The 24,433-nt window shown below is 37.2% G+C and overlaps 1 protein-coding gene across 1 annotated transcript in view; it reads left to right on the top strand.

Moving 5' to 3' along the window:
- The window catches only part of BCKDHB (branched chain keto acid dehydrogenase E1 subunit beta), a 135,221-nt gene that overhangs the window by 61,911 nt on the left and 48,877 nt on the right, over positions 1–24,433 (top strand). The window contains 1 exon segment of the mRNA XM_052781651.1: positions 18,696–18,782. Coding sequence (XP_052637611.1) covers positions 18,696–18,782 — 87 coding nt within the window.

The following is a 24,433-nucleotide window of genomic DNA, read 5'->3' as shown; positions in this document are numbered from 1 at the left end:
GTTTCTTTGTGTCATGGTCTTAACGTTTATAAAATATGTATTAATCTGTCCTTTTTCCTGTGTTGTCTAATGTAAATACAAGTTCATAGCTTTGAGCTTCCAGTACCTTTTAAAAATTTAGATTTTTTTGTTTGTTTAATTTTCTTCAAGGCACTACAGTACAACCACTTAGTCCCTTTTTCCACTTTTCTGAATTCTGCATGCTAGCTGTTTAATATCTGCTTTACCAATTCCCCTTTGAGGAAAACAGATGACAACAAAAGCTAAGCAACAGTCTCCCTCTAAAATGATTACATTTTATTCTGGAAAATTTTACCTGAGAAATCTAGAAACTCTAATATACTTGCTCATGAAAGGCTTTCTGCAAAAACAGAGCTCCAAAGAATATCAGAGAACACAGATTTTGTTATTGAGCAGTAACTTGATGAGCTTCTGTGAAAGGGAGTCTACAGTGGTTTTCTTATTACTCTGTAAGAGAACGAAAAATATTGCTCAGAGTAGGAAAATGGGAGAGAACTAGTAAACAACCACATTTTGTTTACCACCTATAATGCTAGGTATTTGGTCTTCCCTTTGGCCTTTCTACTACCAAACCAAGTTTTATAACGATCCGTAACAGATCTACAGCTCTGCTAATTACTGCTCTCCAAGAATGAATTGACATTCTGGTCAATATAGTTTTGCTCAGTTGACAAGTTGACAGGTTTGGTTATGCTTTTTTCATTGACATGCTCTGAGATGTACAAAGTTCCTTCGTATTTCTAGGGATCAGTATTTAATATCTTTTCTCACTGGTCCTTCCATGTACAGAGGGTGTAAATCAGGAGTTCTCTACAGGCATTTCAGTGATTACAGTGATGTAGAATTAATTTCTGACTTGGAATGAGTGTTATTCTACAGCATTACATTAGGAAATCAAAGCTTCAGACAAGAAGGGCTCATTTGTGCATTGTATGGTTCTTAAGCCAACTTCATGGTTTTCTGTCTGCATCATATCTACTGTTGAACATAAAAACTGCCATAGTGATTTGGGAGAAAAATCATCATGTGAAAATTAGACTATCACACTTCAAAGTGTTTAGAGTAAACACTGTCTTAGGTATGTTAATAATGTATAACAGGCAGAAAGGAGGGAACAGAGACTTTATTGTTCAGCAATATGCAGAACTCTGAAGTGAATGGTTTACAGGCTTTGATTATTCTGTCATTTACAAAAATGACTGTCTTCTAGTTGATAAGCATGTAAAGGGTTTAACACTTCTTTTAAGCTGTTGATCTAAATGAAAAATGCTAACGTCTGTGTATCATGTTGCATTTAGATACAAGAAACCAAGGAGTTGGTTCTTTGAGGAGTATACACTTGATAAATAGGGAATATTTATAAACTCTTAATGCTCATAACTTGTTCATGCTGCTAACTCATTTTGATGCTATGGTGATCAGTACAATGGAAAAAATTTTTATCAATTAATGAAGCAGGCTGGTTTTTCCCAGGTTACTTTCATGATTTTTCAGCTCATCAGGAGAGGCTATTTAAAAGTAAAATATATTTTTTGGTCTATAGGTAGATTTTCTTCTGAGTACATTTTAAAATCACTATGAGTAGTGATTCTTGGGTTAACACTTGTGTTGAAAGATTGAATGTAGCAATTAAATGTAGTTCTATTGTGTGTCAAGAAATGACTGTCTCAAATATGAGCCTTGATTTGGTGTCTGTCATTGAAGAGACTTCCATTGACGTCAATGAAAAACGCATCTATTTCATGACAGTTTCTAGGTCGCTTTGTATTGTCCTGTGCTAACCCATCAAATGTCATTGGCTTACTGTAGCTCTAAGTAGCATGTCACTTGTGCACAAAGACCATTAAACTTAATGGAAATGGAGAATGAATTTGGAGTACAAATAGAACTAAAAGGCACATGATTAACCTTTTTAATGTCTTTAAGCATTGGGAGAACTTTTATTTTAGTGTAATCTAATCTTTTTATTAGTTTTACCTTGGATATGCAAGACAGATGTTGATGGAACATGCTGTATGATTTTAATAGTGGCATTTGCCAGAAAATAGAGTAATAGATTATAAAACTGAATTTTATCTATAAAGGAAAGGATGCCGAATCTTAGCCTCTGTTTGTGTGATGACTCGGTCAATATAGTTTTGCACTTTTTTTCTATTTTCTGGACCAATTGTCTGTGACAAAGTCTGAAGCTGTATGATGTAATCTTAATTAGTTGATATTGAGGTAATGTCTTACCTTTTTCCCAAGCACTAAGATTGTAGTCGCTCTTCTGGGGAATAAGAAGTTACTCAATCCAGTAATTTGGATTTGAGACTGTCCTGGTTTTGGCTGGGCTAGAGTTAATTTTCTTTCTGGTAGCTGGTACAGTGCTGTGTTTTGGGTTCAGTATGAGAAGAATGTTGATAACACACTGATGTTTTCAGTTGTTGCCAAATAGTGTTTACACTTAGTCAAGGATTTTTCAGCTTCTCATGCCCAGCCAGCGAGAAGGCTGGAGGGGCACAAGAAGTTGGCACAGGACACAGCCAGGGCACCTGACCCAAACTGGCCAAAGGGATATTCCGTACCATGTGATGTCATGCCCAGTATATAAACTGGGGGGAGTTGGCCTGGGGGGGGGGGTGGATTGCTGCTTGGGAACTAACTGGGCATCGGTCAGCGAGTGGTGAGCAATTGCATTGTGCATCACTTGTTTTGTATATTCCAGTCCTTTTTAAATTATTATTATTATTATTATTATTATTGTAATTTTATTATTACTATTATCATCATTGTTATGATTTTTTTTCCTTTCTGTCCTCTTAAACTGTTCCTATCTCAAGCCATGAGTTTTACTTTTTCCTGATTCTCTCCCCCATCCCACTGTGTGAGGGGGAGTGAGTGAGCGGCTGCGTGGTGCTTAGTTGCTGCCTGGGGCTAAACCATGGCAAAGATGCATCAAAAACATCAAACTAAGGCTATTGTAGTAGAAGTGACAAAGTTGTTACTTAAATAGAAAGTAACTATTGTTTCACATTTCATGGTATTTTAATGGAAATCTAAATTAAAAAGTTGCGGGCAAATTACTGAGTGATAATTCTGTGTTAATGATTTAAAAATCCCAAGAACGCAGTAGAAATGTTTCATGAAATGGAAGTTTGGGAAAAAAAAAAAAAATTAGAGAACTCTCAGATATGGGTTCCATGGATTTTTGGTTTGGCCTTACAGTCTTTTCTCCTTCCATGCAATGCTGTGAAGGCATAGAAATTAATTTATTTTTTTACTTTGGATAACAACTTTATGATAAAAAATGAAAAATAATTGCTGCATGAGTAATGAAGCCTGGTTTTCTATGGATTTGTTCCATATTTCCTAACTTCTACCATTCCATATTCCCCATTTAGGTACATTAGGTTGCTCAGCTCCTTTCTAAATGGCTGGCTGGACAAAAACTAGCGATTAAGACAGTTTATTGGTGCTTACTGGTTGATGAAAGAGCTGTGGGAAAGATAGTGTTAAGTGCAGTTTGCGTTTTATTGGGGTACTAAGTTAGTAGGAGTGCTCATCTCTTTCATTCAGAGAGACTGATTTTTACCAGGCTTGCTGGAACTTCATATCTTTAAGACTTGCATTTGGCTGCAAAGTGGCTATCAGGAGACTGGCAAATGGACAGAAAAATAAGATCAGGTCACAGAACCCTCATTTCCTTGGCTAACAGGCTGAAAATGAATATAGACCTCGAAAATGACTATTCATTCCTCCTTAAGTTGAAGTAGGTCAGATATGGAGAGTGTGTAACTGATAGAAAAGAATGGAGATCAAAGAAGAAATGAGGTGAGGATTGCTTAGATGGCTTTAATGAAGGAGGGCACAAAAAATAGAAAGGAGAATACGACAAAATATAGCACTGAAAGAACGAAAAGAGAAAAGGAATTGGTTGTTGCTTTAGAAAAACTAATTTAAATGGGAACTAATACAGAAAAAATGTATTTGGAAGAACTAAACAAAGGGTACTGTAGGTTTGCAAGGTTTCTGGCACAAAATTCTGTAAATGATCTATCATTTAAATAGTTATCACACTCATTAGATACCCGCTAATGCTTATTTTTGAAAGGGGTCAGAGATGGCACAGGTCTCAATTTCAGACATCTACTAGACCATCTTAGTCTACTTCATATTTTTCTTAGATTATTTAGTGATTATTTTGCTCAGATTTTTTTGCTCAGGTATTTCCCTCATGCTTTCCTGTATGATCCATGTTAGTAATTCAGATGCTAAGTCCAATGAATCCTAGGTGAAGCTGCTATTTGAAGCCACTGTATGGGGATGAAGAGCAAATTGCATCAATCTGTCTAATAGTGGACTGTCATGACCTGAACAAAGTCTCACAGCTGTCCTGGTCATGCTAGAACTCCAGTATGAACTGGAATAAAAACTGGATAAGTAGTCTGCCACAGCTGATATTGCCAACTTTTCCTCAATTCCTTTTTCCATACCTTCCAGAATCCAGGTCTTTCCTTTCTGCGACTTGGCATCTCACTTGCCTTGGCCCTTTCTTTTTTTCTTGCTGTTTTTTTTTCATCTACATTTCTGTGCTTCTTGGTTCCAGAGTTCATGTTTTTCTTCTGTCTGTTCTGCCTTCAAGTTCTTACATTCTTCTTCTGACAGTCTTTCTCTTCATCTACAGCTTTAAGAACCATCAGTTTCATTTTAATCTATTTGGAAGACACAAAGGGTGTTCAGGTAGTAAATGACAATTGCAGGCTATCTTGCATCTGTCTCACTGTTCTACCTACTGGCTTTCAGTCACATGCTGCACCTTCTTACTGACTGATAGCCTTTATATTAGGAGGTGTGTGTAACTTGCCATATATTCTGTTATGGTTTTCATTACAGCTTTAATGTAAAGACGAAAGACGGTGGTTCAGATAGTTCAAAGGATGTCTCTGGTACACCATTATCTGCATTTGCTGTATTTGCCAAGACTCTTTGATTTTGCTTCCATAAACAGAGAATTAAAAAGTAGTATAGTGGGGGAGGGAAGGACAAATTTGTCCATGGTGTATTGTTAACGATTGGTCAAAGAAGTGTGAAGTGTGGAGGCTGCTGCTGAAGTTCTTGTTTTCTGAAACCTTTACTATTAGTTTTATGTTTGAGGCTACATGCTCAGAAAGATTGTTTGAATAGATGTATTTAATTGTAGTTAAGTAGGCAAATATAGTTCAAAGTATTGAGGGATTATGAGTTACCAGTCCAGTGGATTAATGAATATTTTCCATTAGTTCAGTTGCCTTTATACTTAAAAAGACTATTTAAGGATGCTGTTAGTAGTTATTACTAGAAGACAATGACTGGGAGATTTAGAGACATTTGGTCAAAAGAAGCTTTTTTATATTCATGATATTTATTTCAGTAGTGTTATCCAGGTAGTATGCAGGGTCCTCAGAAGTAAACAGGGACTCCTTCCACTAAATGTATATTAGAAGTATTGATTGTCACTGTTAAGGAGAGCTTCCAGTATCAAAAAAACCAAACAAGATGTGAAGAGGTGGACGATACGAGTGCAGTAAAATCAATATACTGTATATGAAGTGATAAGAATGAGCCAGGTGGGTTATATTTTCAAATATGCTTTTGCCTTCTTAATCAGTTTTCTTTCCTAAATAATTGATTCCAGTGTATATGTAGCAATTTATCTTAAGGATATCAAGAGGTCATGCTGTGGAATTCCAGAAGTAATTTTTCTTTGCCAGTCTCTTGCTGATGTTGGTTAGTATGTTCCTAAATCTTTTTAGGTTAAGCAGGAGTATCCATCTGCATAAAACATAACTCTTCTCCATTGTCTTCACATCCTATGACCATTATCAGCAGCTACTGTTTTCTTGGCAATTATCTGCTTTAGACTATGTAGACTAGTGTTACGGAAGTATCAAAGAGTGTTTGTAGCAGCATTGTTTTACAAGAGTAAATTTACTGAAAGGCATTAGAAAGTTAGTCACTGGTTGATAGAGTATCAGTCCTTTTAATTTCATTTAGCGCTCATCTATTAAAAAATAAATCAAGCAGCCCAAACTGTGCTGACATGCACTCTGCTGTGTCATATCTCTTCTCTTTTCACAGGCTCAGCTATTTAAATTGAAAGTTGTTTTGGAGAGGAACAGTCGCTACTCTGTATTTTTATGGTGCCTAACAGATTGGGAATCTGTCTTTCATTCTTGGCTTTGCAGGAAGCTTATAAATCTCTCCATTGAACATCTCAGCCATACCCTGACAATGTTGTGTAGGATGTAAAGGCCATAACTGTTTTATTATCTGCTCTCTTCATTGCTTCCTAGGATGTTCTGCCTAGCCCTGTAGCCAACCTTTTTGGTTTTGATTGTCATTTTTTAAACTTTCCAGGTTACTTTGCATTACTCCTGTGCCTGTTTTCGTTTCTCATTATCTCTGCACCATTGTCTTCACACTCCAGCATTGTTTTCAGTGCTATGCAGAAAGAAGCCACGTTAGTCTTTCAGAATTATTTTTGGCATTTATAGTGTAAAATGATACATATTGGAATAATAAAATCCTGGTGTGTCGAGGCAGTAAGTTTTATGGTTGCACTAACATTTCTCTGCAAGATGTTTCATATGTGCATCCCAGCTGTGGTCACATTAGTTCTTTATGAACTGTTCCTGCTATGCATACATTTTAAACTGGGGAAAGGATCCCTCCTGATGTGGATTTCAAAGTGGTGAAGTTTAGCCAGTGTGTTATGCAACATCAGCATAATAGCGTAAACTATACAGTCCTGTCCCTGGGCACCACCGAAAAGAGCCTGACTCTGTCTTGTTTGCACCCTCCCTTTGGGTATGCATATACATTGATGAGATCCCTTAATTATCATTGTGGCCCTTCGTTGGACTCTCTCCAGTATATCCATGTCTCTTGCACTGACGAGCCCAGAACAGGGCACAGCACTCCAGGTGTGGCCTCGCCAACGCTGAAGGGAAGGATCACCTCCCTTGACTGGCTGGCAATACTCCTCCTAATGCAACCCAGGATACCATTAGCCGCCTTTGCTGCAGGGGCATGTTTCTGCCTCATGGTCAACGTAGTGTCCACCAGGATGCCCGTGTCCCTTTGCTGCCAAGCTGCTTTCCAGCTGTGAAGCCCCCAGCATATACTGGTGCCTGGGGTTGTTCCTCCCCAGGGGCAGGACTTGGCATTTCCCTTTTTGAACTTTGTGAGGTTCCTATCAGCCTGTCCAGGTCCCTCCACACGGCAGCAGAAACATGTGGCATATCAGCCACTCCTCCCAGTTTTGTCTCACGTGCAATTTTGCTGAGGGTGCACTCTATGCCATCATCCAGATGTGACTGAGTTGCCTGAAAAGCAAACTGCAATAATATTTTCTAAATAATGATTTAGAATACAGTTCTTCAAATGTGTATTGAGATTGCCAGGGTGCTCTCTGCTGTGGGTCATCTCACTGACAACACTCAGACTGCTTACAGTGAGCACTCAGTTGCCTTTTTGTGATCAAATTTAGGAAAATGTTGTATATTTCATAAAGGAATTATCACTAAGTGCTTTGATACTGTTTCTAATTGCTAAAATTAGTATTCTTCAGCCACACTGAAAGTTTCCCATAATTTCTGAACATATTAAGGAGAAGATCAGGAAAAGTAGGCATGGCCTTGCTAAGGCTAACTCACGCTTGACCGATGTGATTGCCTTCTGTGATAAAAGTGTCTGGATCTGTGGACAAGGGGTAAGCAATGGATGACACTTACCTTGACTTCAGCAAAGCTTTTGATACTACCTCTCAGAATACTCCTGTATCCAAGTTAGGATGTTACACGCTGAACAGCTGGATGGGTAAAATGCTGTTTGCATGATTGGGCCTACAGGGTCATGGTTAATGGGTAGAGTACAGTACTCTACCTGGAGGCCAGTCACAAGCAAGTACCACAGGGGTTTGTACTAGGACCTGTCCTGCTCAAACATCATTATCAATGATGTGGGGGAGGTGATGGAGTGCACCCTCCTCAGGCTTAACAGATGAGACCAAACTGGGGAGGGAGAAACAAGTGATACGCTTGAACATAGACATAGACAAGCTGGAGGAATGGGTTGACGAGGAGTGGGCTGACAGTGACTTTATGAAATTCAGCAAGGTCAAATGGCAGGTCTTTCACCTGGGAAGGAAAAGCTTGTGACAGCAGAGACTGGGAGTGCCTGGCTGGGGAGCAGCTCTGCAGGCAAAGCCCTTGGGGGCTCTGGTGGGCAGCGAGCGGAGCATCAGCCTGCAGTGGCCCCGGCAGCAACGAGGGCCAGCGCCATCCTGGGCTGTGTCAGCAGGAGCGTGACCTGGCGACTGAAGGTAGAAATTGTCCCCTTCCACTCAATATGCAAGTCTTGGGCCCCCAATAAAAGAAAATCTTGATAAGGTGGAGCGAGGGCCATCAAGATAGTTGAGGGCTGGAGCCCTTGCCCTCGGGTGGATGGGCACAGTCTAAAGAATATAAATGGTTATGTAAATAAATGGGGCAGGCAGACTTTTACAGCAATGCTGATGCTTTTATTTATAATCCTTCTTATTAAAAGGAGATGCTCAGTCAGATTACGTTGCTTGGAAAATGTACTTCCATGTAGGAGGAAGTTGGGATGAAAACCCAACCTGCTGCAGGAACCTCACCTGAGATTAGTGACAGTAAAGCCTCAACTGCTTAATGCAGTGCTGTTTGAGGTGTAAGGACCATACTTATTCCTGGGAACTGTTTTTATTCTGCCAAAAGAGGCTGTGTAGGTTTTAACAGGAGCACAGTATTAAATTGTTTAAGTGAAGCTGATAAGAGACTGGGAATTAGCTGTTGGATATAGTTTACTTTTAGACAACTGAGACATTATTTATACTGAGTGTCAGAACAAGTTGTGAATGATGACTCCTGAGCAAAATATATTTGTTGCTTTGACACACTGAATTTGAGCCATTCATTTCAGTCTTCAGAGAGATTTTTATTTGTTTTGGTCTTGATCTTCTGAGAGATCAATGTAATACTTGCATTTCAGTTGGTAACAACAGAAATAAATACATAGAAATATGCATCTGCATGCAGATAGCTAGATATGCGTACTAAAACCGACAAACTGCAGAGAAGTCTTCAAGTAACTTTTTTGAAAGCTTGGTTGGCTCCTTAACAATTTATCAACAGGAGCACTTTTAATACACTCCCTGTTCAGGGTTCGCTGTAACAAAAAAAGTATTAAAAAACCTAATAATCAGAATTCTACTTATTATGGTAATTTTCTCTTTCCTTCATGGTCAGAGTTCTCGGAGAATTGTCAGAAAATAGATTTTGAGAATTATTGCAAGCCTATTAACCCGTTTCCTCACTCCAACTCATCTAGTAGAAATACAAAATTCCTCTACAGAATGTACAGGTTTATTTTTGACCACCAGCTCCGATGTAGCTGGAAGCCTTGGAGATGATTTTATTCATAACCTTTCTGACAACAGGAACAGGGCTCACCAACTCCAGCAACAGGTGATGCACATGTATGGGCTTAAGAATGCTTAAAGGGAAAAAAAGTGTTTACTGTCTTTGGGCCAGTTGAGTTATGGGCATATATGCACTGTGTACACCTATCTATATGTATCTAGAATTATATCAAAGGGTAAACCTTACAAATTTATTATGAATCTCTGCTTTGTTTAGCATATCAGTGTGATTTCATTTGAAGTCCTTTAAAATCCAGATTCCTTGGGCCACAGAAACATACTAATAATGTTGCCTTTAATGTATCATCTAGGTTTTTTCTACAGAGAACAGTATTTATAATATAAAATCTTTCTTGATATTTTAAGCTTATTCTTAAACATAATGTTAAAGGAGGGTCAAAGGTCAGAGTTATGATGGACAGCTGGCTATAAATAAAAGTATGTTTGATTTTCTTTCTTTCTTTCCCCATCCTGCTGTTAGCATCCCCTCCTGCTTCTGCCTTTGCCACTGTCAAAAATGTGGTCCAACTTTTCCATGTGTTCCAGATTGTTTGTTCCTTCCCCTTCGTTTGAGATTTCACTAGGATTTTCAGCTGACTGTGTTGTGCTAGTACTGTGGAGTTGGTAAAAGTAGTAGCCAGGTAGAAGTACAGCAAGACAGACCTTTTAGGGAGAACAGATTTAACGCGGCTGTGTAAAATTAACTGAAGTTCTTTTCTGAGAGCTTTACTCCTTATCAGAAATCAGTATTTGAATGCACAGTAATAACTTTGAAGGAGCTCAGGGGACAGTATGTTGGCTGTCTACAAAATGCTACACCTTAGTACATGTTTTGATAATTTATTTCATGAAGCATTAATTGTTTTGTTTCGGGTAAACAGCTCACTGGGCAGCAAATAAATTTCTAATGCTTCTCCTTATTTTCCTACATTTTTCTTCATTACTATGATACTTGGAGTTGTAATGCATTATACTTTTAGATCTTTGTTTATTTTCTCTAAGAGCTGGTCTTTTACTCTGATTTGAAATTAATTGGAAAGGAGGTTAGACTAAAAACTTGTGAGTTTTTTAGGTTTTGGGTTTTTTGTTTTCATCTTTTGCTCCAGAGAAGGCAGGTGAGGGTATAGACACAGTGTCAGAGGAGGGCTGTGCAGCAGGACAGCCTCTCTGATCCCCCTGATGCGCTAAGGTCGCGTGCTGTGTTGAACACCAGTGGAGGGCTGGTCTCTGTTCTTTCCCTTGTCCCTGTTTCCTGCTAGTGTTGTCTCCTTCTACGGACTGTCTTGTGCTTCTCTTTGTTAGAAACCAGAATCAACGCCTCTTCATCTTTGTGCTCTTTGCAGCCTGGAAGCCCTAATGGATCTGCTCGTCCTTACCATATAAATTGGTTATCGCAGATCCTTTTGCTTTGGGGAAACTCATTCTGCGCTTCCGAAGCTGGCAGTAGGTCCGAGCTCCGTCTGGGCCACGGCCTGTCCCAGCAGCCTTGGCCGTGCCATCTGCAATCAATGAATTCCAGGCTTGTAGGTCAAAGCACAAACCTCGGCTGTATCAGCTGAACCGGCAGACGGTAATGGATTAAAAGCCTCTGTTTTGGTTAGCTACTAGCAGGAAGACAGATTTGTGCGCTGCTAATGTGCATCAGTTAAAATGATTGGCAACTTTTTAGCTATTTGTGTCAAGTTAAAAGGAAATTGGATTTCTTTTTTATTCCCTGCTGTTAATCAGCATATTCATCTATTACAGAACTGCCTATGTTTTTTTCATTTTATTGTTTGAAAAGTTTTTGTTAAAAGATTTTTCTCCAATGGCTTTCCTAAGTGATGGAATAAGGATGACGTGTTTTCCTTTCCAAGTAGTTTTATCTTTGATCTACATACATTGCTGCCGGTGTTCAGCTAGGATTCTCTGCTATATTATTGCCATACTGCGATATGTTTGTTATACTTACAGTAGCCTTACGCATCTTAACAGAATGAGTGTAAGGCTGACTGTCTTATTACCAGTAGTTGAGAAATCTTACTCATGCTTTGGGCTGTTGAGCTGTGTGTGATGAAGCAACAGTTTTTCATGTCACTTGCGTGTCTTTGCATCTTGATTTTACTGATAAATGAGTTTCAGTCAACTTTTGGGAGTGTAGTGTAGACATGATATAGTAGATTCGAAGGCTCGCTCTCATTTTCCTTCTCTGGGAATTTAGTGCTGTTGAAAACCATACCAAATGATGTTATTTCATTTTCTTTTAATTCAGATTAATCATTTAATGTTTCTTCTTCAATGTTAAGAATTATTTTTGCTGCCTAGTTGGAGCTTTAAAGGGTGCATGCTATTCCTAGCTTTTACTGCTTCTAGGGAAAAGGTAATTCTTCTGGGCAACTGACAGTTATAATTTGCAAACTAGATTGTGATCATTAGGAAATTACAGGGCTTTCTCGTGTCCAGGCTATTAGGACACATCGTATTCCTCTTCCCTTCTATTTCTTCTCTTGGCACCCTCGTAAAAAAAAAAAAAAAGTGCTTGAGGATCTATTTGGTTTTCCAGAGATCTCACAACAATAAGGCTCTGGGATGTCTGGAAATTGGGGACATAAGCGCATTTTTTAGGATTGTCAGTATATCACATGCACAAATAATTCATTTTATCTGGGATGTGTCATCCCATGGATCTGCACATGCTACGTAAATGTAATCCTCAGCGATTCATCTGGCAGGTTATGTTCTATATTTCTCTGTGGGAAATGCTGAATAGAAATTTGGGATCTTACTTCTATCCCTATGCTTATGATGTTCAGTACCAAGAATGCTGCTATGCAATTTCATTTGTTAATGAAACATTAAAAGGAAAGTAGAACTAATGGGTTGGGGAACATAGCCTCCCTCGGGTTTTACAATTTCCAAGTACAAATTCATTAAAGGTGATCTAAAAATGAAAATGAAAAAGAAAAAAATGTTTTTCAAGGCATTTATTGGAACTCTACCATCTTTTTTTTTTTTTAAGCTTCCATGTGCTGATTGGCTTTCAGTAAAGGCACATATCTATTAATATTCATTTTGATACAATTTTATAATTGTTTCATATGTGCTTAGTGCAAAATGGAATATAATACAAATACAATTTCAGTACTGTTGCCAGCTTATTTAAAATTATTTTGGAAAGCTAGTTTTTCAATTATGCAGGAAATTTTTATAGTCTCTAAAGAACACAATCAAAAGTATGCAAAAATTTAAATGTGAAAGTGAACATCAGAATAATTCCTTTTCTGTAAGAGTTGGAAAATCTTTTCATTCTGAGAGCAAGATTTTCCTCTTAAAGAAAATAGGCAACTTGCCATTGTGACACAATAACAGCCATTTGTAATAAAATTCTGACTTTGATCATTTCTTTAAGGGCAGTTGCTGTGTTAGTGAAGCAGCTGGTTACACTGGAAGTAGTGCTGCTGCTGTGTGTGGAGAGTAGTAGTGTAAAATGCAGTTTACCATCAAACTCATTTTGGTTTAAGTCTGCTTTCTCCTAAGTAAGGGCATAGTATGTTATTGGTAGTGTCAGCACTTAGATTTCAGAGTGCTTGGAAGTGCCAGACTTGTTGTTTTCTTCTGTCATCAGTGCCTGTAGGAGGGGAGAAAGTGGCCAACATGACGAATTGAGAGTTGAACAGAAAAGTGATTATAGAAACTCTTGGATAAAAAGTGTGGTCAGGGAGGCTGAAAATAATTTGCTCAGCTGCTTCACTACAAAAATGCTGGGCTGCAGTTCAGAAAACCTTCAGAGTGCAATCTGAAAGCATTAGTCTTACAAAGGCATTAGGGTTGGTTTTTTTACATTTCATTATCAGGGTGATCATGCCACTAGCCTTTTGCTCTGATGCAACGTCATTTGTCGTCCTTGTGGATGACACCGATGTAAAACAGTCCTGACAACGAAATTTGAGGTGGGAAAGTATAGGCAGTATTGGTTTCTGGTTTTGTTTTAGGGTTAATTTAGTACTTGAAATGCCTAGAGTATTTTCTCTAATGACTGGATATAGCACAGGTGACAGTGGTGTGCCATGACTTGGGTCCCAGCTGCCTTCCAGAGGGAGGGAGAGCACTGCTGAAGCTTTCTGTGAGCAAATCCTGATCTGCCTCTAATCTCTGAATCTCTCTCTGGGGTGGTGTTTGCTGCTTTGTGCTAACTGTACGCTGCTGCAGGATAAATCAGATTATCTCCTTCAGCTGGCTTACCCTGTGGCCCCTTCAGTGTTTGAGGAGATGCCAGGGATGGGCTGGGAACAGGAGGTTCTGGGTAGGGTAGGACCTCTCCCTTTTGGGAGCAACCAGGGTTGCATCAGCTGAACTCAGCTGTGAAAGTGCCGAGTGACCGTAACACAAAGAGGAGCCATGTTCTCTAAATGCCCAGATGTTGCTTCTGACTTTCCTCTGTGGTCTGTTACTGAAGACGCAAAAAAAAGTTTCCATTTTCATTTAACTGGAGATAGGAGATACCTACAGAATCTCTTAGTACCCTCAGAATTATCTCTGCACTTCAAAGATCAGCAAACAACAACTTCTGGTTGTGGATGTAAAGAAGGAACATTTTTAACAATGCCAATCTCCTAAGCCACACCATATTTTTTGAAGACGCATTTTTAAAAGTACTCTACATGAGCTGCAGAATATGCATGCGTTTCAAAATTTTAATCTTTTACTGAGGTAAGAAGAAGTGTAAAGACTGGGGTTTTGGAAGATAGAGTGGGGATGTTGGGGAAATGGAGGAGAATCAAGCCCTTACAGAAATGCAACAAGTGTCTGGTTTGAGGGGACAAAATACTTCGTTCTTTGAAAGGCCATCCTTTTCTTTAGCTAACCCAAATGAGAAAAAACACAGACCCCTCCAACTACCCACCTCTTTAAAAGGTGATAATATGGTAGGATTCTATGCTGGCCAATTTGTTACACTGTGCTGATTTAACCATTTTTCTCCATTTTTATGCCAGTGCTATTTCCCATTAAGTTTGGAGGTTGAGGACCCCATTGCCTGATGTTACCGTGCTACGTTTAATTGGACTGTAAATGCTCTTCTGAGTGTTAGGCTTTGGTTATCCTGGAAGTTGAATGCTTGCCTCATTTGATATAACAGGGACTAATGTTTTATAACATATTTTAAAAATGAATTTAGTGTTTTATAGAAGAGCATTGATATCTGCAAATAATCATTAAGAATGTCCACCGTGCCCTATAGACTGTAGAGCAGTTACTTTTGAAACTTTTGACTGATGAACTATTTTACTTCCAGGAAATAAGATTAAACTTCCATATGAAGATACAGAAATTAAATAAGTTAGCCATTTTAAGACACTACCAGTGTAGGAAAGTGGTTTTTTTTTTTTCCATTATGGACTACAGCTTTATTCTAAGCTATATGGAATGAAACATTTTACATGGTAATATATATTTAAAAATTTTGTTTAGGAAAAAATCACATCTGTTGCTGTTGGCTGCTGTTATTACTGTATAGTACTGTGATCTGTAAGATAATAAAAACAATATCATAATTAAAATGAAAAGGGCATACAGAGACCCAGCGTTTGCTGAACCAAAGTATATCTCGACCAGGAGTTTTAGTCTGATACCTTACGGAGCAGTTTTTCCACAAAAAAAACTGCGTACCAAATCAGTTATGAAGAATGATCTATAAAGCAAGGAACAAATTAACACGGAAGAAGCAGCTAGGCGAAAATAATTTAGAAATACATGATCAACCATTCAGTGTTGTTTGAGAACACTTTAATAGGTGTTCACAAAACAAATTATCATAGTTTGAGAAGCAAGGCATTAGTGCTGCGCTGACTTTAACTGTATGGCATAGAAGGGCAGTGTTAGTGAATGGAAATAGTAAAATCACGAGGTCCTGCAGAGTTGGATTTTTAACCTGTTTTTTAATATTTCTGTCAAAGATATGGAAAACATTCAAAACCATTACTGATAAAAAAATTACCGGTAACAAACAGCTGGAGAAATACATAAAATAGACAGTCACTGATAAAGAGAAGATAGGTTCATTAACTGAGCTGGATTCAGGCACACAATATATTTTTCAGCATATCCAAACATAATTTTGTATCTTGAAATAATAAATGCACACTATATTTCCATCTTTATTCCAGGAAGCAATTATCCTTTAAGGACAAAACCCTCTTTCCACAGAACAGGGAATCTCAGTCATCAGTTGAAGCTGGACTCATGTTGTTGTGCTTTGGCCAAAGGCTTCATACATCCAAGAGCTGCAGTACCGAGGTTATATTATCTCCGTATTTGGCGTTGTTCTGAAAAAGGCTGGAATGCTGGTTCCAGATGGGCGTGCTTTGAGAAGGACATTGAAAACTGGAGATGATTCAGGGTAGGGTTGTAAGGAATTGGAAGTGTGCTGTATGGTGAAAGATTTAGAGCTCAGTCTGTTTAGTTTAGCAAAAGCGTGGTTAAGAGATCATTTGATCACAATATTGGCATATTCATGTGGGGAGCAGAAATGTGATAATAGATAGCTTCTCCAGCTAGCAAACAGAAGTAAAATAAGAACCAACAGCTTGGAAGTTGAAGTCAGCCAAATTAGTTTGGAAGTAAGGTGCAAAATTTTAACAGGGAAGGCAGTTAAACACTGGAACAACTTATCAATAGCTGTGATGCATTTGCAAACACTGGAAATACCATAATTAAGATTGCATGTCTTTCTGAAAGACTCACTGTAGTTTAGGAACAAGTGTTAATATGAAGTAGAAATTGATGCAAGGGAGCCTGTAATACTGAAGAATCACAATAAATCCTTCCTTAAAGTCCAGGACTGTATTTGCAATGCAGTATAGTGGTTAATTTCTGCTCATTTCGATTCTGGTTTAACCGTTAGGAGAATTTTTAAGGTATTTCTATGTTGCACGATGTGGTGCGGGTATCCACGCTGGCCCTGAACAAGCTGGGATGGATACTAAAAGCACCAAAGCTATGCTAGCATGGTTTCCCACCAGGAGTGATATATAGTGCTTTTTAGCAGGGCTGATATGCTTGTACGCAATGCTTGGTGTTCACAGCTGCTTGCTCACTCTTAACAAGCTCTTAGAGGCAAGGATTCCTTGAAGCCCTTGGGAATCACATGTAAAAATAAGGATTTCTCATATAGGAGAAGCAGGTTTCCAAAATGAGATATTTTTTTTTCCTTTTTTTTTTCTTTATTGTTTACTTGAGTTCAATTTGAGAACACATAAATTCATGCAAGAAAAGTTATCAGTTACTTAGAGCAAGAAACCATATTGGACTCAAAAAAACCTGTGACGTGAAAATAGTTGGAGGCTGAGAAATAGTGAAGGAACACATTGAAGGCCCTATTCTTGCTCTTTCCTAGACATCAAATTATTTCCGTTGTGGAGAGAGGATACTGGACTGCTGGGTTACTGGTCCAATCCCATGTGGATTTTCTTATGTGTGTTCTAACAGTGTCTGTTTCATACAGTAAAATTATGAGAAACCAAACCTGTAAATAATGATAGCTTGTAATGTTTCAAAGTGTGAACCTCTCAGAACAAACACATGCAAAAGAATCTTTGTTAAAATAAAACTAAGAGGATTCTCGAAAAAACCCCAGCCTTTAAAATTGATTAATTGTATCAGTTTTACCATAGCAACTTAAAACTGATTGTATCAGTTTTATCATATCAACTTAGAGCTGGAGTGTACATTTTGTTCATTGAACTGTCGTTTTGATGTATTGGACAGATTTGTAGTGTTGTTAATGCCTCTGCTCTTTAGATACGAGTTTCCAGTGTTGGCAAAAGAAATTCAAGAAATCAGTCTACATAACTGTGGATTATTGTCCAACTGTTGAAATGCCTTTTCCTGTCTTGTTTAGCTCTGAACGTTGTCAAACCACTTCATAGTACAGTATATGGATCATCTTGTTTATAGGCCTGTGACTTGCCAGTACATCTGTGGATGAGCTGCTTAGAGCCATTGATTGAGTCATTGCTAGAAAAGCAAAAGAATTAGAAAAGTCCTTGAATCAGAAGGAAAACTGTATAATTAAGGCATTGCCTTTATGTATTCTATTATGTAGACAACACGGAGCTGCCCAACTGGAGAATGTGCTGGTGTAGACATGAAATTGAAGATCACAGCCTTGAAGCCTGACCTGATAGCTAGCACTTTCTTGGGCTTTCCCCTTGATGACTAATGGTACATCAGCAGTACGCTATGTACTTATCTTAAAAATCAGACTGTAACTGTTCTTGAATTAACATACACATTATTGTGTTTGGGTTTTTTTTCTGATGTGCGTCTCTAGAAGTTCATGAAACTTTTGTATGCACCGTATGAAGTTATAAAATGTATATTATGAAAAGTGAGACTTTGCTGCCATATTTCTGACCAAAGGTATCTGATACTGTTCGAGTCTAGGCAATTTAGCATCTAGTTGCAATAAACTTCAAGATATTTGGGTGTGGTGAAGCATTATACTCCCATCAGATTAAAAATATTTTGCTTTCATTATTATGTTTCCATAATATGGAATTCCAACAATGAATCCAGTTTTGTTTGATTAAAAGATGCTTAGATCACCTTCTGTATATATTGTGCTATCTAATTATTTATAAAGTAGAACACATAAAAACTGCACAAATATGGAGACTTAAAATTAGAAAATGTTCCTTCTAATTGTCGTGTAAAACTTAAATAAGCAGCATTAACCCACATGATTGTTTTCTTGCTAAAATTTTTATTTAAGAGTTTTACTTTCTGAATAGCTATGATTTGTGACTTTACCTAGGATCTGGCTGTGCAGAGGTAGGTATCAGTGAAAGATTTCTTCACATGTGTGTCTTTTAGTATTTTCAGGATCCAGGTTTTTACTGACTTGTTAAAATCCTTATTCTCCTTCAGAAATGTTACAGTTTGCATTGATAGGGTAAATTCATATTCAGTGGAATAAATTTTTGTTCTTGATATTTGCTTAAAATGGAGTGGAAGATGCGAACACTTTTATACTAAATATAAAGCCATCCCATTAATTATTCAATTTAGGCTTTTAGGATGATTTATCTTTCAGTGAAAACAAGAGGGGAAAAGTAACTATATTCTAACATTGCTAATGATGTCACATACTTCATATATTTCACAAGTATTACAGGTAAGTAATCAAATTACAGCTCTTGTGATTTCATTTTTGGGGTTTGTTTTTGCTTTTCAGTCAGTGGCGAAGACTGGGCGATTGCTGATTAGCCACGAGGCTCCCTTGACAGGAGGATTTGCGTCTGAAATCAGTTCCACAGTTCAGGTACACAGGTTATTTGTATTTAAGTGTCCTGCATGGCAGAATATGTTTACCTGTAGAAAACATATTTATTACTACATTAAAAGTTGAGTTTTTCATAATATATTTTTTTAAGTTATTCTCTTTTACAATTGTATGAAATTTCAGTTTTGTGGATGCTTGTGTTACTTTATCTGAACAGCTGAGAAGCTGTGTACCCAGCAGGCACTGTGCGTAGCATCTGTTAAGCTAGAAAATTTAACTTTTGCTGAAGACTGGGGAGGATGTGCTGTCAGATGCAAAGGAAAAATTGTTATGTATAGTCTGTTTTTCAATGTACTTTTTTTAACTTTATCATATTTGTATCCCCAAAGCATCTTAAAAATACATTCTAGGAATGTTGAAATCAGACACAGAAAAAGCACCTAGTTCCAGTACAGTATAATGTGGTACTAGATGTAATGTTCAGAGACTGCATTAGGAAAGCAGTCTGTGAAAGTAGTTTATGTATAGTTGTGATGCTCACACGTGTAGAGTTTGTATGCACAGAACAGTTTTGAAAGGTTGAGAAGCAGATCAGTACCAGTTGTCTGGAGCACAAGGCTTTAACTTTTTTGGAAGTCCTTTTGAGCTTTCTGACATGTCTTATATCTGTACTTGCATACAGACTTTCCCCTTAACGTGATTTCTTTCCTATGCACATCAGTGATACTGGCTTATAGGAACATCTAAACTAATTGTGTCCATCATTGTCTGATTACTATTTTCCAATTATTCTATTCTTAGAGTAGTTAAATTATAGGACTAGAGAGAAATGGCGTTCTAAAATTCACAAAATATAAGCCATACAGGCAGTAGTTAAAGCTTGGGAATTAGCCTTTTTGTAGGAAGGAATAGAGTTAATTGTTCTGGGAGTGTAATTTTGAATTAAATATGCATAAGGAGTCGGAAAACTATGTTTCTTGATATTTATGATACAATTTCTTTTAAAGAGTAATTGTATTATTTTTAATATAATTAAATGAAGGTCATTCATTTTTTTCTACCAAAATTTTGTCTCTGTTAAGAACAAAATATTTATCATCCTTATAAGTAATTATTATTTGACCTCCCTTCTTTTATAGGTAGCCACTTTGACTAAAATAGGTCTAGTAAAGTCATAAGGTACTGCTAACTGTGAGTGTTGAAAGTGATGATTTTTCTGAAATTCTTACAAAAATGTGAAATAAGCTCAACCAAAAGAGCCTGTCTTTTAGTATCTTGTGTTATTATTAACACTTGAGAAAACTATTCGAAGCCACACAGCAATCTCATAATTTATTGGCATAACAAAGGAAAGCATATGTGTTGGAGAAAAAAGTGAGTTGCAAAGAAAAAAGCTTATCAGTAAATATTATTGGAAGAGCATGGGGTTCTCAATATATTGCTGAAACTACAAAATGAGTTTTTAATCTCCTCAGAGCTCCACTAAGAAAGGTACTTACATGATAGATCAATCTTGAGGTTGTTTTTCACATCAGAGATGTGTCTTGACAAATATTACTTATTTAGAAAACAAAGTTTACAATACTTTAGTGAAGCGCTGTTTATTTCTGTCGGTTTTGAAAGCAAATATTTGTTTCATGATAGTAGCTCATAATTTTATATTCATATTTTTAAGGAAGCTAGGATTTGTATCTTGAGAAATATTAGTTAATTTATCACACATGCTACCTCAGAATAAATTGGAATATAACTCTTTGGAATTTAATTTATCTGTGGCGAGTTTCTTTCCTATAAATTGGTTGACTTGAATCTGTGTTACAGCCATATTGTCACTTCTCTTTCTATCTATTCTTGAATATTTTATCATCTGTACCAAAATTTTTATACCAGTTATTTTTAAGAATATTCATACTGCAGAAGAGATTAGAATAATATTTACAAAGCCTTACAACTTTTTAAAGAACAGTATTGCTTTAGGCATAACGAAGACCTTGCTTTTTTTTATTCAGTTAAAACACTTGATCTCTAAACGATCAAGTTAAGTCCATGTGTCTAATATCACTGTGCTGTAAAAATAAAAACGAAAAGTGAAATTCTCTTTTGCTGGATAAAATGCATACTGAGAATGCCAAAAATTGGGAGTTGCAGTTGGCTTTAGTTTCCTCTTACACATGGAAGTAATAAGACTTCAATAAAGTGTGTCCAGTTGGATTAGTTGGTTAGTTTCCATATTGTTATTCCATCCTTGCTGTGAGGTCTCTCGTCATAGAAATAAGGTGAATAAAAGTACATAGGTTATTTTAAAAGTTAACTGTCACAAACACTTCATGGTGATGTACACTTCAAGAAGAGTACAAATGGATATGATGGCTTTCACTCCTGAACTATAGAACCATATTGAACAGGTTTCTTTTTGCATATGGGAGATTAAAAGCAGTGTTTGGAGAGCATATTAAATAAGATTTGTTCTGTGTCAAATACAGAATATTTTAAAGGGGCACATTATTGCGTTAAGTAGTCATTTACTCTTTCTCAAACACATAAAACTAAGCACAGGATGAAGTGGTATCGTTAAAACTCTATGTGATAGGACTGCCCTTCGTACTGATGTTTCGTGTATGATCACAATGGGTATTCTGAAGTGAGCAACAGAAGATAGGATAAATTCAATACAGGTACAGTTAACACTTACATTGATTATATTCTGTATAAAAGCTTGCAAAACTGTCATGTTTGGCAGAGAGGGCACTAAACTTTTGCTTAAGGTGAATGGTTGGAGCACAGTTTGAGAAGCTCTAATCCGTGGCTGTCTTTCAGTGGTGCCCCTGCGGTAAAAAGCTACCTTACAGAGGAGCACCTTGCAATCCCACTGCCTCCTTATCAGTCTTGTTGTATCGACAAAATGAAGATGATGATGTGACACAATTTCAGAAAGAAGTGCAAGACTTAGTAGGGGACTATGAAACAGTAGGTTGTACAAGGGAAAATGAACTCAGTTGCGTGAAGAACTAATCCTTGATTTTAGAAGTCTTTCATGCTTGGAATGCTTGATAACCCTTTTATCGGATCTCTTTATTTGTAGCTGCTACTGTGACACGAGCATTGCGGTTTAAATTGCAACGTGTTGCTTTTTTCTTGCAAATGAAGGGTTTATTATTCTAGGTTGCTTTTACTGGGATGAGGTTTTGAGCGTAGCTATATTGAACTCTTTGTAGAAAGATGAGTTCCTTCTGAATGGAGCGCTCCTATTGAGCTTGCAGTGTAAAGAGGGTGAGGAATCCAAACATGAAGCTGTAATCCTGCAGTAACCAACCATCATCATTTGAAAGACTGCTGTAGATAATAAAGGTTTTGGTTTCAACAACAAGTAGTTATTGAAAGGCTCACCTAGAACTAATTCGAAGGTGATCTTTTTTCTTTAAGAAGTCATTACTGTCATTTTTTCATATTATTTCAAAATTACTTATCTTTTACTCTGGGATGTAATATATTAGAAAGCTAAACTTACACTGAAGGTCTTCTGAATCTTATTGTGGTCTAAGCAACATAGCAGATTTGAAGAAGATTCTCAGATTCTGTTTTAGGGAGGACTTAAATGAAAATTTTTTTCTTTCCTGTGAAAGTAGGTGTCCTTTTGATATGAAATCCCAAGCACTTATATTTTGTTTGTACATAATATATTAGAAGAGAGTTTTTGAAATTTGGGTATGGCTGAAAATTTCATGGCAATCTGAAGAGTGCTGTCTGGTATTTCATTAAAAACATTTTGAAGTATACAATCTTGAGAGAAATTTCATGTAAGTGTGAAACAAATAGCTTTTGTTTTTAAAACTGAATTTTTAATAGTCACTAATGTAATATGCAGTTCTTGCCATTTGCTGGTTTTATGCAGCTTCTGTGTATTACAGAATGTGCACATATTTTGAACATTAGAGGCTCTTCCGCTTAATTTCTGGCACATTTAGGTCCAATAAATAGCAACTGCTTGACTGCAAGACTTTGTCAGCACTGAGTTGGTGTGGTACAATATGTAATGTTCTTTCTTGTTATTCAAGTCACCTTTCTTGTCCTTCTTCATCCAGACTCTTACAAAACCTATATTACTGTTCTGAGAAAAGAAGGCAATTTGGTGGAGAATACATTTAGAAATTGGAAATTGAGGAGAAAAGAATTAAGATTGCTGGCAGAATTTATAGATTGTCGTTGAAGATACATCCATGTTGGGAAAGGATTAGGATGTGTGTACTGACTAGTGGCTTGATTTTTCATTTCCTGGTTTTTAGGTCTTGTACATCAAATGTATTGTACCATTCCTGCTTTCTATGGAACTAGGTGTGGGAAGGTTGTAATATGGTTACAGTAATATGGTGGTTAGTGTTTTCACGTGACTGAAGAAAGGTGTTATCTGGCGTGGTAAAAGATCATTGCTGTCTATAAAACAAGTTGAAACAGTGTTTTTTGTAGAGGGTTGCACAAATGTGGAAAGGAACATATTTTCTTCATTCTTGCAAGAATAGAGCAATTCTGGTTTAATTGTGGTTTTCTGTTTTAGTAGCGCTTTTTCTTTTCTTATTGCCTGGTAACTAGTTTGTCACTGGGCATGTGGCTACTGCTTGTGAAGGTCTGGGGAACAGGGGATGTTGGGTCAGCTACCAAAAAAATGTATAGGTTAACAGAGGTCAGTCCTCAGGAATCCTTCCAGAGGACTCTGTGTGTTTCTCAGAGTTGCACAGGAGTTTCAGTCTTACAAAAGATTTGACATTAATCAGGGGATAGGTCCCAGAAAATTCCGTGAAATAATCTGTTTCTGAGGATTGAGTTACGTGATCTTATTTTTTCAGTTCTTCAGTTCTGTATCTAAAAATTGGATATAATAACCTTTGTCTATTTGGACTGGTGGTGCTTTAGATTTCCTCCTGCTGCTGCAAAATAAGGCCTAATCTCCAGTAAGTGGTGTAATTTCCTGCTAGTGTGTGACATTAGGAGAAACTATTAGACGACCTATTTTTGTGAGAAGTATTTCAGGAAAGAAAAAAAGTGGATATGTCTAGGAATGCTTTTCAAAGTTGCAAGAGTTTCAGAGCCATTTTATTCTAATGCAGATTACCATAGAAAGAATTTGCCAAAACAAAAAAAAAATATTGAACATCAACAAAAAATTTCAATTATTTGAAATTATCAGCAGTATGAAGATTTAAAGTAAAATAGCCCTAAGTCTGACACTGGACGGGAACTGTCTTAAGAAGTTGGAGGAGTTTGAGGTACAAATTGTTAGAACTACTTAACTGTAGAAATGAAGGAAATTTTAAATAATTCTCTATTCAGTTGGAAAATAATAAAAGAAGACTCAAACATGTTTTTCCAAGCTGATTAGAAAGATGATTGAGCACAGGCCAGCCTGGACAGCTTTTTGCAGGACAGAGACTTTTTTCACTGTTGAGTACCATTTCATGGAATGGCTAAACAAAGAGGCTGTGACTAAATGTAACACAGATACCTAAGAAAAAGGCATGCTAAAACATGCAGGTACAGGAGTATGGTCGTTCAGCTGACATAAGAAAATTATTAAATCTGAATTCATGTTCTTTAACTTTGCTTTGACACGGGCACAATAGGCAGTAAAGTTGGAACAGATGAAATATTGACACAATGTAGTCCTTCATTTACTGTCCTATTTAACTTTGCCACTT

Source organism: Harpia harpyja, chromosome 3, assembly GCF_026419915.1.
Source record: "Harpia harpyja isolate bHarHar1 chromosome 3, bHarHar1 primary haplotype, whole genome shotgun sequence".
NCBI classification, from domain to species: Eukaryota; Metazoa; Chordata; class Aves; order Accipitriformes; family Accipitridae; genus Harpia; species Harpia harpyja.
The sequence above is the reverse complement of the archived record's forward strand: the minus strand, read 5'-3'. Positions and strand labels throughout refer to the sequence as shown.